The sequence below is a fragment of the Plecotus auritus genome (genome assembly GCF_963455305.1).
Source record: "Plecotus auritus genome assembly, chromosome: 3".
Lineage (NCBI taxonomy): Eukaryota > Metazoa > Chordata > Mammalia > Chiroptera > Vespertilionidae > Plecotus > Plecotus auritus.
In genome coordinates, this window is record NC_137772.1 from 122,669,348 (window position 1) to 122,684,069 (window position 14,722).

The 14,722-nt window shown below is 40.2% G+C and overlaps 1 protein-coding gene across 8 annotated transcripts in view; it reads right to left on the reverse strand.

The window, feature by feature from the left end:
* The window catches only part of USPL1 (ubiquitin specific peptidase like 1), a 34,724-nt gene extending 21,297 nt beyond the window's left edge, over positions 1-13,427 (reverse strand). The window contains exons 1-5 of one of the 8 annotated variants that reach the window (XM_080658514.1): positions 13,258-13,427; positions 10,371-10,499; positions 9,789-9,919; positions 9,099-9,227; positions 76-724 (exon numbers count right to left, since the gene is read on the reverse strand). In XM_080658514.1, the coding sequence (XP_080514640.1) occupies positions 76-724; positions 9,099-9,227; positions 9,789-9,851 (841 nt within the window). In that variant the 5' untranslated portion in view covers positions 9,852-9,919; positions 10,371-10,499; positions 13,258-13,427. Of the gene's footprint in view, positions 1-75; positions 725-4,131; positions 4,221-4,922; positions 5,006-6,262; positions 6,539-9,098; positions 9,228-9,752; positions 9,920-10,370; positions 10,500-13,257 lie in introns of those variants that run through there. The other 7 variants (XM_080658512.1, XM_080658513.1, XM_080658515.1 and 4 more) reach the window with 7 other exon arrangements.
* Between the last annotated feature and the right edge of the window lie 1,295 nt (positions 13,428-14,722).

Below are 14,722 nucleotides of genomic sequence, written 5' to 3' on the forward strand. Positions count from 1 at the left end.
TCTTTTCCACAAGATGTGAGACAAAACTCAACTTAAACCTCTTTACAAATTAAAGGGAAATAAACTATTACCAACCTTTAACTGCATCCAAGTGACTGGCGTGCAGAAGTTTACTAGCTTGATTATACTTTGTGAACAACTGCCAGAACAGAGATTCCTCTTTATGGCACAGGTCCGTCATCACTGCCTTTTTCACCACTTCCAAGTGCACCAATAGTGACAGGATACAGTCTAACCAACAGAGGGCATCAGAATTTTTCCACTGAACACATGAAGTCTGGCAAAATGGTATACATTTGTTCTCCAGTGGCATTTCCAGTTCAGATGTGCCTCCTTCATTTTGAGAAGCAGTCTCTCCAGTTCCAGAAATATCAACTGCAGTAGCATCTTCTTCAGCAGCCAAGTCAGTAACAGCAGCTTCCAAAATCTCATCTGGTCCCAAGAAATCAGCGGCCCTAACTGGGCTCTGCTGACCACTGTGCAGTGAGTCAGGTAAGTCTGATGAGGTTTCCTCATATTCTTCTCCATTATGTTTGCTGTTCAAAACTTGTTCACCATCAATAACACTGTAAGTTTTAATCTTTTGGGAATCTGCCAAAGAAGGTGAATCTTTATAGCTTATTTCCAAGAGCTTTCTTTTTTGAGGCTTATTTGGAGCAAGATGATATTCCAAATCAGGAGAAATTAACTTATTATATGATTTAGAGCCCAAAGGATAGATGCACTAGGAAGAAAAAATAAAATGATAAAAACTACAAAAATTCAAATAAGCTCAAATTTTACTTTACCGTTTCTAAGTCCATGAAAAATATGTATAAAACGTTAGCATTAATTTGACATGAAAGGGTATAATGTTACCAATCTAAATTTGAAGGAACTAGGGATAAACTACTATTTAATTAAAAATTCAGCCCCCAAAAGAATAATTTTTCTTATTCTTACATTAAACTAATAAGGAAAATATGCATTATTTTGTCTCAATAAAAAGCTAATGTCAAGTGAATTTAAAAATTTCAAGTGTATTATGAATGTTATTCTTTTTGGGACAGGTAAACTGAGTAACACTAAAAATGAGAAAAGTATTTTCAAATATAAGTTGCATAGAATAATTTCTGCTTCTTAATTTTGAAACTGAATATTAATCTGAGAGTAATAGGAACATGAATTTTACATCCGTATTGTGTTTAAGGGTCAAACTGGCTGATTTTAATGACTTCATCAAATCTCACGGTACATTAACACAATTTCAGCCAAACAGCAACAGTGTAAACAAATCACTAAAATAATCAATGAATTTCCCCTAAGTTTGAAAACCAACGAAGTTATTTTATTAGACAAGTTCATGATATATATATTCTATGTGCCCTCATTTAAAACATGCCACCTTTAATAGGTTGACAGAGGGGAGCTAGGTCAGGTGAAAAAGGTGAAGGGATTGAAAACTACAAATTGGTAGGTACAGATAGTCACAGAGATGTAAATTACAGCATAGGGAATATACTCAATAATATCATAATTATGTATGATGTCAGGTGAGTACTTGAAATAACAGGAGGACCACTCTGTAAAGCACGATTGTCTAACCACTATACTGTACATCTGTAACTAATACAGAATAATACTGAATGTAAACTGTAATTGAAATTAAAAAATATAGTGTGGTGAAGGCCTGGGGTGGGACCGGGACTAGGTGGAGGGGGGGACATAGAGGGCATCTGTAATAATGTCAACAAGAAAAACTTAATAAAATGTGCATCTTCTATACAAGTATGGCAGACTGCTACCTCGGTGGCCTCTAGTGAACTAAAGAACCACACCTGGTATTCATACCCTTGTAGAATCAGCCCCTGCCACACAATTCTGGGCTGGGCCACATGACTAGCTTTGATGGGACATTAGCAAGCATGATGCACATGGTGGCTTGGTAAGCACTGGCTCATTGTGCTTGTCCTCTTGGAGCCCTCCTTCTGGAATACTCCTTCTCAGCCCCAGCCATCATACTGTAAGAAGCCCAATAAGCCTCACAGGGAGACCTTCATGGGAAAGAACTGAGACCATGGATAACTGCTGGGCTGAGTTCCTAGATGACAGCTAGAATCAACTGTCAGCCATGCAGACATTTCAGTTGTCCCAACTAACAGCATCTGAAGTATAAGGACTTCCTGGCCAACCTACAGGATCATGAGGAATAATAGTGAAACCATTAAGTTATTTTAGTCACTAAATTTTGAGGTGGTCATTTCACAGCAACAGATAACTGAAATGCACCAAATCCTCATTAAAAATTCAACTTCTTCAATACAAGTGAACATGATACTCATAATACTGCATTTATTATGAAACTAGAAGCCCAATGCATGAATTTGTGCACAGGTGGGGGTCTGGTGGCCTGCCTCGATTGTAGCGAGGGGTCGGGGGGCGGGGGGAGACGATTGGCGATGGGGCTGGCTCAGGGGAGGGGCTGCAGGTTGGCCAGACAGCCCTGCCCCCTGGTCAAACTCCTGCTTGAGGGGACAATTTGCATATTAGCCTTTTATTATATAGGATTCTCTAACAGGACAAGTTTTGGATCCTTCTGTTAGCAACTAGTTGTTCAGTCACCATCAAACAGTAACTTGACCCTCACCTTTATAACTTTACTTCCCAAATCCTACCATATGTCAATAAATGGAGAACACTTTAAAATCAATAGCAACAATTTTGTACTCAAAGAGTCATAAAAAGTATATACCCCCCCAAAAAAAAAATTGAAAGCAGGACCTCAAAGAGATATATGCACACCCATGTTCATTGCAGCATTATTCACAATAGTTAAGAGGTAGAAGCAACCCGAATGTCCATGGACAAACAGATAAAGGTGGTATATGCACAAAATGGAATATTATTCAAACTTTAAAACACAGAAAATCTGGCACTATCTCTCCAGGGAGCATGCCCGTTCCTTTCCCTTTTCCTCACCCCAGCCCCCAGGCATGTTACCATTAGCTTCCTCACTCCCAAGCTCCAAAGCCCTTCCATTACTCATAACTTATTTCCTAAGCCCATTTTCTTCTAGGAATTACTTTTTCTACCTCTGTAATTTACCCAATAAATGTTCTCTTACCAGAAAAAGGTAAGAAAATCCTGTTACATGATGTAATATGGATAAACCCTGAGGATGTTGTGTTAAGTGAAATAAGCCCATCACAAAAAAGACAAATACAGAAAGACCTCGATCTAACTGACTAATTCAGGCAAGGAGGTGTCAGTTAAAGCCAAAAGTCCATTATATAATAAAGTAGATTTTCCGAATGCATGTTAAAAAATTGACAAATTAGTTTTCTTGTCCTGTTTTTTTTTTATGTACACACGCTTGTGTAATTAAAATTATGCATGAAAAGTTTAATTTCAGTTTTCTATATGTATTACTGTAATTTTAAAATTATACTGAATAGATCTAGTAAATGGATGCATTCACCTGTCACCATGAGTAAACAAATGCACACAGCTAGAACATCTGCTGGCTCGAATTAAAACCGTTGAATAAAGTCACACTATGTGACAACAGAACCAATTACCTCGAGTGATGTCATATGATCATGTGCTAACCATTCATTCAGTATTGTTTATGAGTGGTGATTCTTGGATTTAAATATGTAGACTATAGTTGTAGCTATGTAATATTTATGTTGGAGAAATTACTACAGTGTTTTTCTAACATATGGTCTATTCGTTAAAATTTGTTTAAAAAAAGTGATTTAGTAACAAAAAAATAACCTGTTAATTTAATGATAAGCAAATCTTGGTTAAAAACATTTTAAAATTAACAGGATGTTGCCCTAGCTGGCTTGGCTCAGTGGATAGAGTATCAGACTGCCGACTGAAGGGTCCCAGGTTCAATTACAGTCAAGGGCATGCTCCGGCTGTGGGCTTGATCTCCAGTAGGGGGCATACAGGAGGCAGCCAATTAATGATTCCTTCATCTTTGATGTCGATCTCTCTCTCCCCTCTCCCTTACTCACTGAAATCAATAAAAATATATTTTAAAAAAATTAACAGGGTGTTAATTTTCCCATATGACAAATGGATTGGAAATTTTGTCTGTTAAATCAAGGTCTGCAAAATCAAGGGTTTACTGTACTGTATGATTACCTCGTCAAATCCAGAGACAGAAAGTAGAATGGTGGTTGCCAGGGCTGAAGGAAAGGAAGTGGGGAGTTGTTGTTCGATGGGGTCAGCTTCTTTTTAAAAAAATCTTCATTGTTGAGAGTATTACAGGTATCTCCCTTCCCCCCCCCCCCCATTGCCCTCCTCCACCAGGTTCCTACCCTGTTTCAGTTATGCAGGATGAAAAACTTTTGGAGTTCTGTTGCATAATAATATGAATATAGCTAACACACCTGAACTATACACTTAAAAATGGTTAAGATGGTAAATTTTATTTTTTTACCACAATTAAAAATTAAAGTTTTTTAAAGAGGTAAAAAAATCTTTACCCATCTCAAGCAGAGTCAGCACCCCTACTTAATAAAAAGAACAATAAACTAGGGTCCTTTACAATTTATTGTTTTTTATCCATACTCCTAGGTAAACTCCCCCAGTCTCATGGTTCAATCATCTGTATATTGATGGTTCCCAAATGTATGTCTCCAATCCCAAATTCTCCACCTAAAGCCAGACATAGATCCAACTGTTTGCTCTACATATCCACAGGTATTATACATAGATGTTTCAGACTTGACTGGTCCCAACCTCCTGGTCTTCCCCCCAATCTTCCTCTCCCCAAAGCCTTCTCATCTCAGTAACTGGCAACTCCATTTTTCCAATCATTTAAGCCAAAATTCTGGGAATCATCCATGATTTCTCCCTCTCCTATCATATAACCCAACCTTTCAGCAATTCCTTTGGCTCCACTTTTAAACATATACAGAATCCAATCATACCTCATAACCTTGGTCATACTTGCTCCCTCTGAAATATTGCACCTGCCTTCCAGCTAGTCACCCTCCTTTAGGTCTTGCGCATGCCCTCTTATTTTCAACACAGCAGCCACTGTGATCCTTTTAACATATAAGTCAGATTATCATCCAGAGATGTTAAAATGGCCTATAAAGACCTTACTTAGTCTAGCCCCCTCCCCATTATTTTTCAGACCCATCTCCTATGACTGCTCATGTACTCAGATCCAGCTCTGGTGTTTCCTTGCAGTGGCACAAATATAGACAGGCAGCCTCCACTCTCTGGGCCTTATATCTGTGACTTCCCCTGCCTAAGAGGCTCATTCCTCTTCATCTCTTTCAGGTCTTTGCTCAAACGTTACTTTCTCAAGAAAGAGTTCCCTTTACCACGCTATTTAAAATTGAGATCTCCCCATTCCCTGAAATTCAGTCCCCGTGGCTTTATTTTTCTCCACAGCACTTTTCTTCTTTTTAAAAAATAATCCTCACCCAGGCCCAGCTGGCATGGCTCAGTGATGAGTATCACGGTTCGATTCCCAGTCAGGGCACATGCCCGGGTTGCGGGCTCGATCCCCAGTGTGGGGCATGCAGGAGGCAGCCGATCAATGATTCTCTCATCATTGATGTTTTCTCTCTCTCTCTTCCTTTCTAAAATCAATAAAAATAATAAATAATCCTCACCTGAGGATATGTTTATTTATTGATTTTAGAGAGAAAGAAAAGGAGGGAGGGAGAGAAAGAAGAAACATCAACGACATGAGAGAGAAAACATGGACCAGCTGCCTCCCATACACATCTCAACCAGGGAATGAACACACAACCTAGGTATGTGCCCTGACCGGAACTGACTCTGCAATCTTTTGGGTTTTAGGGATAACACTCAACCAACTAAGCCACCCAGCTGGAGCTTCTCTGCAGCACTTTTCATCAGTTCACACAAAAAATATATAATTTACTTGTTTATTTTCTTCCCCACTCTAGAAGATAACTTTCTTGAGAGCAAGAAAATTCTGTTTTACTCATTGTATCCTAGCATATGAAACAGTGCCAACAAGGTAGGTGATGCTCAAAAAAATATTTATCAAATAAATGCAAAAACAATTTATCCCTAATTGCAATAATGCCTGGGATTTTTTCAAGTTGTATCCAGCAAAGTATCTATCACCAACTTAATCTAGTATTTTCCAAAGTTGGCCAATGATTAGACTCACCCTCAAAAGTTACAAAACTATAGAATTCTAGGTCAATTCTATTTTATAAGCATATGGGGATGAGACCCAGGAATTTCTAAAAAGCACTCCAGGTAATTCTGACTGCTAGCTTACCTGGAATAAAAGAATCTGAAATAGAAGACTGTGTTCCAATCACAGCTCTGCCGCTTTACGGAGATCTTGAGTTCCTAAACTCTCTGCCCCTGTTTTCTTATTCACAAAATAGGAACACCTACCTTGCAAAGTTTTGAGAATTAAATGTGTACATAACACTTTCATAACTGTTAAATACAATAAAACGTAGAGTATTATGGAGTTTAACGAGTTCAAGTTGTACCACAGATATAAATTACAATTAATCCTAAAAGATATTTAGAACCTTAAGTATATAACATACAGAGATTAATAACTTTTTCAACAAGTCCCAAAGTTAATAAACCAAAGTGAAGAGAGATTGACTACTACATAACAACAGCTAACAATACATCTTGAAATGTATTTTTTTCCTCTCACAAGTCTAATGATAATAAAACAAACATCTTCTTGCAATAATTCAGGAAACCAAGTGGTTTTCTGAAATAGAAAATATTTAAGAGTTCTAAACAGATCTAGAAATTCTGATTATCTAAGTATTAAAAATGTACAGTAGAAAAAGTATAGGGAGAAACCAAGATGGCGGCATAGGTAAACAACTAAACTGCTGCCTCACACAACAATTTCAAAACTACAACTAAAAGACAAAACAGACATCATCCAGAACCACAAGAAGGCTGCCTAAGTGGAAATTCTACAACTAGAAGGAAAGAGAAAAGCACACTGAGACTCAGGGGAACTGCGGAAGGCAGAGGTACTGAGGCGCGCGCGTAGAAAGGGCGGGCAACTGAGTACATGGCTGGCTTTCTCAAGCGGGAGGGAGACAAAAACTCCCGACTGCACTGAACTCCAGTTCCGGGTGAGACTCTGGGGACCCAGACTCATTCGGGGAGAAACTGGACTGTCTGGCAGTGGGTGAAACTCGAGGGCAGCTTTCTCTTAGAGGTACTTGCAGAGATTACCACAGGACACTGAGACACAGGGGCCTATTAGGGCAGGGCTGACGGGAAACCAATGCTGTCTGCTCCGCCCTGAGACTCCGCCCCATCCAAGCTGAGCACAGAGGCTCTTGCAAGTCTTGTCTCATAAGGGTGTCTCCAGCACAGAAGTTCTCCCAGCACAGACTCAGCTGATCCTCACAGCCAATTGACCTGGAGGTCAATTCCTCCCAGTGATACCAACAACAATCAAGGCTTAACTACAACAAGACTGTGCACACAGCCCACAAAGGGGTGCACCAAGAGTGTCCACCTCAGGTAACTGGGGAGGCTGAGCCCTATAGGACACCTAGCACACAAAGCCACTCTATCAACACAGGGAAGCAGCCAAAATGCGGAGACAAAGAAACAGATCACAAATGAACAAAATGGAGGAAAGCAAATGACTGGATATAGAGTTCAAAACCACGGTTATAAGGTTTTTCAAGAATTTTCTAGAAAAGGCCAATAAATTTAGCGAGACCCTCGAGGATATGAAAAAGAACCAACTAGAAATTAAGCATACACTGACTGAAATAAAAAATATTATACAGAGCCCTAACATCAGACTAGAGGATCGCAAGAATCAAGTCAAAGATCTGAAATACAAAGAAACAAAAAACACTCAACCGGAAAAGAAAAAGAAAAAAGAATCCAGAAATATGAAGATAGTGTAAGGAGCCCCTGGGACAACTTCAAGCATACCAACATCAGAATTATGGGGGTGCCAGAAGAAGAGAGAGAGAAAGATACTGAAAACCTATTTGAAGAAATAAAGACCGAAAACTTCCCCCACCTGGTGAAAGAAATAGACTTACAAGTCCAGGAAGCGCACAGAACCCCAAACAAAAGGAATCCAAAGAGGACCACACCAAGACACATCATAATTAAAATGCCAAGAGCAAAAGACAAAGAGAGAATATTAAAAGCAGCAAGAGAAAAACAGTTAGTTACCTACAAGGGAGCACCCATACGACTGTCAGCTGATTTCTCAACAGAAACTATGCAGGCCAGACGGGAGTGGCAAGAAATTTTCAAAGTGATGAATAGCAAGAACCTACAACCAAGATTACTCTACCCAGCAAAGCTATCATTCAGAATTGAAGGGCAGATAAAGAGCTTCACAGATAAGAAAAAGCTAAAGGAGTTCATCACCACCAAACCAGTATTATATGAAATGCTGAAAGGTATTCTTTAAGAAGAGGAAGAAGAAAAAGGTAAAGATAAAAATTATGAACAACAAATACATATCTATCAAGAAGTGAATCTAAAAATCAAGTGAATAAAAAAATCTGATGAACAGAATAATCTGGTGAATATAATAGAATCAGGGGCACAGAAAGGGAGTGGACTGACAATTCTTTCGGGGGGAAAGGGGTGTGTGGGGTGTGGGAAGAGACTAGACAAAAATCGTACACCTATGGATGAGGACAGTGGGGGGGGGGGGGGTTAAGGGCAGAGGGTGGGGTAGGAACCGGGTGGAAGGGAGCTAGAGGGGAAAAAAGAGGAACAATTGTAATAATCTGAACAATAAAGATTTATTAAATTAAAAAAAAAGTATAAAATGAGCACAAACTTAAACACTGAAGAAAAAAAGCAAAATGCCAAAACCTCAATACTATCTAAAATTAATACTTTACCCTAGCAGGTTTGGTTCAGTGGATAGAGCGTCGGCCTGCAGACTGATGGCTCCCAGGTTCAATTACAGTCAAGGGGCACATGCCAGGATTGCGGGCTCGATCCCCAGTGGGGGGCATGCAGGAGGCAGCTGATCAATGATTCTCCCTCATCATTGATGTTTCTACCTCTCTCTCCCTCTCCCTTCCTCTCTGGAATCAATAAAAATAATTTTTAAAAAATATATAAAATTAATACTTTACCTGTAGATCCTCACACAAATAGACAGATTCCTGAAAACTAATTCGGTAAGTCTTTAAGGTTTTTAACTTTCCCTTCTCTCTACAAGCAGGGCAATACCCATCTGACAGGATGTTAGCAGAATCATAATTCTAAAAGAGAAATAAAGTAAATTAAAATATAAACATTACTAGATAGTACCAAATTACAAAATGTTAAGTGGAAAAGCAACCAGAAAAGAATTACAACTTTCACCTCTAAGTATCCTGGCATGATATTTTCAACATGGCAAATCAAAAAAATGCATACAGGCCTTAAATGTAGTTATTAATCCAAAAAGAATATATTGTTATTTTAAATATTAAGTTTTAATTGTTAAAAATAATAGTTTTACTTGCAAGAAAAAAGGTAATGTTAATTGTAAGGGAAAATGCATGTTCCATATTTTCAAAGAATAGTAAACCATAAGATCTGTATAATTTCTACTTTCACCTGTTAATAAAACACAGAGAGGTAAATACATTAAAACAATCTTTCGCCAATACCGTAAGATTTCCGTGGAAGATGATACAATTTATTTATAAGTTAACTGGTCAAATTAAAACCGAATTCAAGTCTCAAAAACAGGAGGAAAAAAATACCAACTTTGCACTGAGGCAAAAAATAAATTGACTAACTTTTCCCAAATACCCCACCATGTGGGGTGGAGATACCCCTATATCAGTCCCTGGTCCAATCACTGGCAAACCATTTCCAGTCTTCGGGGAATCCATCATTCCGAGTCACTGGCTAATTTATGTCACTTGAAACATGTCAATATCACTAAGGATTTTTTCAATGAATCCTGAAAAATAAAAGTCAATAGACAATTAAACAAAAATCCTATTTAATTAGAAATATGCTATTTTATAAGATGTACATATATTAAGTATATTTTGAGAACTGTATGTCCTAGGATAAACATATCATAAAATTATAATCTGGAAATAAAACAATACTTAACTATATAAAACTAGACAGTTTGTGGGGAGAGGGCGAAGATTGGCAACAGGACGGGTTTTCATGGACTCATTTGTAAGCAACTTTATTAAAACTTGTAACAGAGGTAAGTATTATTTAAAGCCAATTTTTATTGACCAGAATTTGAAAGACTAAGTTTTTAGAGTCTATTACAATTTGAAACAAATATGGCAGCATTACATTAAGAAATGTAATGGCTAGTGTGGCTCAGTTGGTTGGAGCACCGTCCCGTACACCAAAAGGTTGTGGGTTTGATTCCTGGTCAGGGCACATACCTAGATTTGCAGGTTCCGTCTCGTGGTTTGGTGCCTGTTAAAGGCAGCCGTCGATGTTTCTCTCTCACATTGGTGTTTCTCTCTCACATTGGTGTTTCTCTCTCTTTCTCTCTCTCTCCCTTCCTCTCTCTAAAATCAATTAAAACAAAACAAAAAAAAAAACAAATCTTAGATCCATTGTGCCATTACTTGATAGGGACCAAAGAACCCCATACATTCCTAGCACTTTCAACCACCAAGAATACTTCACCCCCTGAGAATAATGACACTTTTTAAAAGTTGCCAACAAAATACTACAAAATACTATTTTACATTAAAGTAAATGAACACATAAACACTATTACAGTACAAATTACATGTATAACAAGCCTGTTCCAAATGTTAGTCCCATGGCTTAGAATCACACTCAGGAAAGTAAAAATTACAAGACTGGAACTCAGCATAAGAAAAGTGATTATTTAAAGTAGAGTTGATATGAATTTAAAATACAGGGAAACCAGACACAGGAAACTTATAAGCAGAGTGAATCACCACTTAATAGGTATGTTGTAAAATGATTTCAAGCAAAAGTCTTTACCAAATCTAAGAATCTATGATTCTGTAACAATCATCTCCTAAAAAATTGCAGTTCACAGGGTCACTTGAAAAACTAGTTATGCACCTTAGCTGGGTGGTTGGGATGGTTGGAGTGTCATCCCATGGTGCACCAAAAGGTTGCAAGTTGGATTGCTGATCAGGGCACATAACTGGGTTGTGGGTTCAACCCCAGGTTGGGCGAGTGTGGGAGGCAACTGATTGATGTTTCTTTCTCACCCCCTTCCTCTCTAAAAATCAATAAAAACATTAGAAAAGAAAAAGAAAAACTAGTTATGCTATTCTGTTCCAGCAGTATATACTTTCAAGCCAAGGAATAATTTTTAAAAATGAAATGTTTTTTAAAAGCCAGTGTTAGTGAATCACAATTTCCTATTCCTGAAGAAATATCCACAGGGCAAGATTTCTCAACTACAGCATTACAGACATGTTGGACCAACTCATTCTTTGTTGTGAGGGCTGCCCTGTGCGCTGTACATGATGTTTAGTAGCATCTATGACCTCTACCTACTAGATGCCAATGGCAGTCACCCCTCAGTTGTGACAAACATGTCTCCAGGCATTCCCAAATGTCTCTTAGGAGGCAAAAATGCCTTATCCAGAATCATTGACAAAAGGGTAAAAATGAGTTTGGTGCTAAATTGTTTTCTTTTTAAGCTGCTCACAAACAATACCAGTTTATTATCTTCGGATGGTTCTATTATAATCTGCTTACAAAAGGGAACTATATAGGAAAAGAGTCAAACTTCTATGGTTTCAGCATGGCTAAAGGCATGGTTTACACCTAAAGATTTGGATTCAGCAATTTCTTTGTAAAACTGGTGGTTCTAAAAATTGAATGTACTAATATATGTAAAATGCTTAGCATCTGACACACAGTAAATTTTAACTACTATATATTTGGTGCTAATTTTACACTTCATTCTGTAGAAAACAAGCAACCCATCTTGTATCATTCTCAAGAGAAAAATTGGTAATCTGTATCTTGAGTAAATTGTTTTTAATGAAAATTTCCATTTGCTTGAGGGATCAAGAACATTTTTCCCACTGATTCTTGTAGGCTTTCTCTCAATTATAAAAGTGAAACAGGAGGAGCCTTCTATTCTGCTCCCCTGATCCCACCACCACCATTTCAAAGAAAAAAGCAGGTAGACTGGTGGTTGAAATCTTATATATGCAGAACCCCCGGAAGAAAATTCACTTAATAAAATACCAGAAGTGGGCTACTCAGGTCTTCCAAATACAATTTCTTTTGTCCTCCCTTTAAAACTAATTGCTCCTCTCTCTTGTATATCATCTATATTTTGGCATCTCCATCCTTCCAAACACATACATTAGAAAATTTGAGAGGTTCTCTACTCTTTCACTTCCCTCTTCTTCACCCAGTATAAATCACTACGTTCTGTAGACAGTTCTTTGGAAGCGTCTCAAATCCTCACCTCTTTCCAGGTCATCTACACTCCATATCACTGCCAAAGTCTGAGTTTGTCCCTGCCCAGCTTAAAATCATCTCTTAATACCAGCCTGATTATAGGAAAGTCCAAACAGCGCAGTGTGACCTAAAGGCAGTAGTATGAACTAAAATAAAGGTCACACTGTATTGTGACCTCCCAGCCTGACCCTCCTCTATTCTTCGCCTCCAGCATCTTTCTTTTGATGCCCTCTTTTTCATTACTTCTCTGAGCCACTGATACTCCAGAAGCCCGAGTGTGAATTACTAACCCAGTATGGACCCAGGGAATAGTATCAAGTTGGCCCTGGGAATAGCGAAAAAGATGCAATTAAGCTTAATTCCCAGTCCCACGTGCAAAATGGGAAAACCCAACGAACAAAATGTTCCAAGAAGAGCCTTATACCTATCTGCCCTCCAAGACCAAGTGGGCTCAGCACGTGAACTATCAAAGGGACGCCACAACAGACTTGAAACCGAGGAACAGGGTCGGCTTTCGGGCCCAACTGGGTCGGGTACCAAACCCAGCCGATATGAATCAGAGATGGATAGGACCTACAGAGGTCAGTTTCAAACCTCAACCTTGGAAACCCGAGGAGGCGCAGGGTTCCGTACACCCTCCCCATCTCCACGTTCCACGGGAAAGGGGAGAACAACTCTGGTTTCTCTTCAGCATTTACCTCTCTGAGCCCAAACGAATCTATACCTCCTTAAACCCTCCCATCTGAACCTTGTCCCAGCCCCTCCCTCCCCAGACCAGCGTGCACACAGATCCACAGATCAACCCAATTCTGTCCCTTTTCCCTATTTTGGGCACAGAAGAACACTACTCCTTCTCCCTACCTGAGGCGGGTACACTTTCTCGCATAGGTTGGATCCGAATTCCTGTTCCAAGGCACAGAGCAACGTCTACCCTAAAAGCAACCTCAGCCAGCTCCTCCCCCACTGACCTCCCCGCTAGGAAAGCAGCTTCCGGTTCCAGTCCGCCGCAAAAGAGTCCCCCTTCGGATTCTGCGTGGGGCCCGAAAGGATTAGGTCCTTAAGCGTGGCGGAAGGCGACTGTCGGAGCACTTCCGTCCGGCCTGGGCTGAGGCTCAGCCCAATGCCTGGCCTCCCCTACCGCAGTTTCAGCCTCGACGACGACTCGGGGCGGGGCCGGTGGCTGCAGAGCCCGCCCTCTGTGAACGGCTGAATTGGGGGAGGCGACGTATCTGGAAGCTGCTGGAAAGTGCTCGAGTGGCGGAGGTGACGCCACTGGGGGTGGGGCGTGATTAAAACTAGTTCGCGGCCGGCAGCGGAGGGATTTCGCTGAGGAAAGAGAGTAGCACGTGTTTTGCTGCGGTCTGGCCCGCGAGACCCCGAGTCGGAAGCCCAAGCGCCCTTGAGTGACCTGGTGGGCGGGCAAGGGGCTGGCTCCCGGGCCGGCGGAGGGTGCAATGGGGGCTTCGGCTGGTGCCTCCACGCGGCACTGCCATCTCGGCGACTGTGGGCCGCGCGAGGCCTCCATAGGCCGCCGTCCTAAAGCCTCAGAGTCGAGCTGCCCGAGTGCGTGTTCATAAAGATCACCACACACGGAGCTGCCCCTCCCTATCTCCCCAAACCCCACCTTCGAGGCCAGGGGCTTTTCTGCCCGGATTCTGGGATGTTTCTCCTTTCCTCCCTCCCAGATCTTCTAACGGTAAGGGCAGTAGCCAAAGCACAGGGACTCTGTCCATGACCGGTTCCAGCCAGTCAGCCTCGGATCTGTCCCTGCCACGCTGCCTTGTCTCCTGTCTTGTTTTAACTAAAGAGAAAGGGAGACTTCTCCTTCGTAAGTTTAAGGCTGCTTTCGTAGGAAGGTCATGTGGTTTAAGGGACATCGTGACCGCGCGTACTATTTAATAGCCTGCATTCTGAATCTTGAGGGCAGCGTAGTCCTTTCGTTCGATTGGTTCTAGTCCTAGAATAACAATATGTAGTTTCTGACCAGTTCTTCAGAGTAACCATTGGCAGTTTGGACTGTTGTTCTTAGTGGTCTCAAACTGAATGGTCATACTAGTATTGTGGAATAATGCTGATCATTTTGATAGGGTAGTACAGAGGAAACGAGTCCTTTATACTAAGAAGTTCTTAAGTAAAAGCATTTTAGTTTTTAGTGCTTCTCATTGCAAATGGTCAAGAAATCCAGCAGGAAGTTTGTTTTGCTTTTTCCAGACTGAAATATAGGTTGGTTAGTTTTTGTTTACCTTTTTTGTTGGTACAAAATTATTAATGTGTTGGTATATTTGTTATTACATTCAGCTAGTTAGGAATTTTTTTAATGAATTAT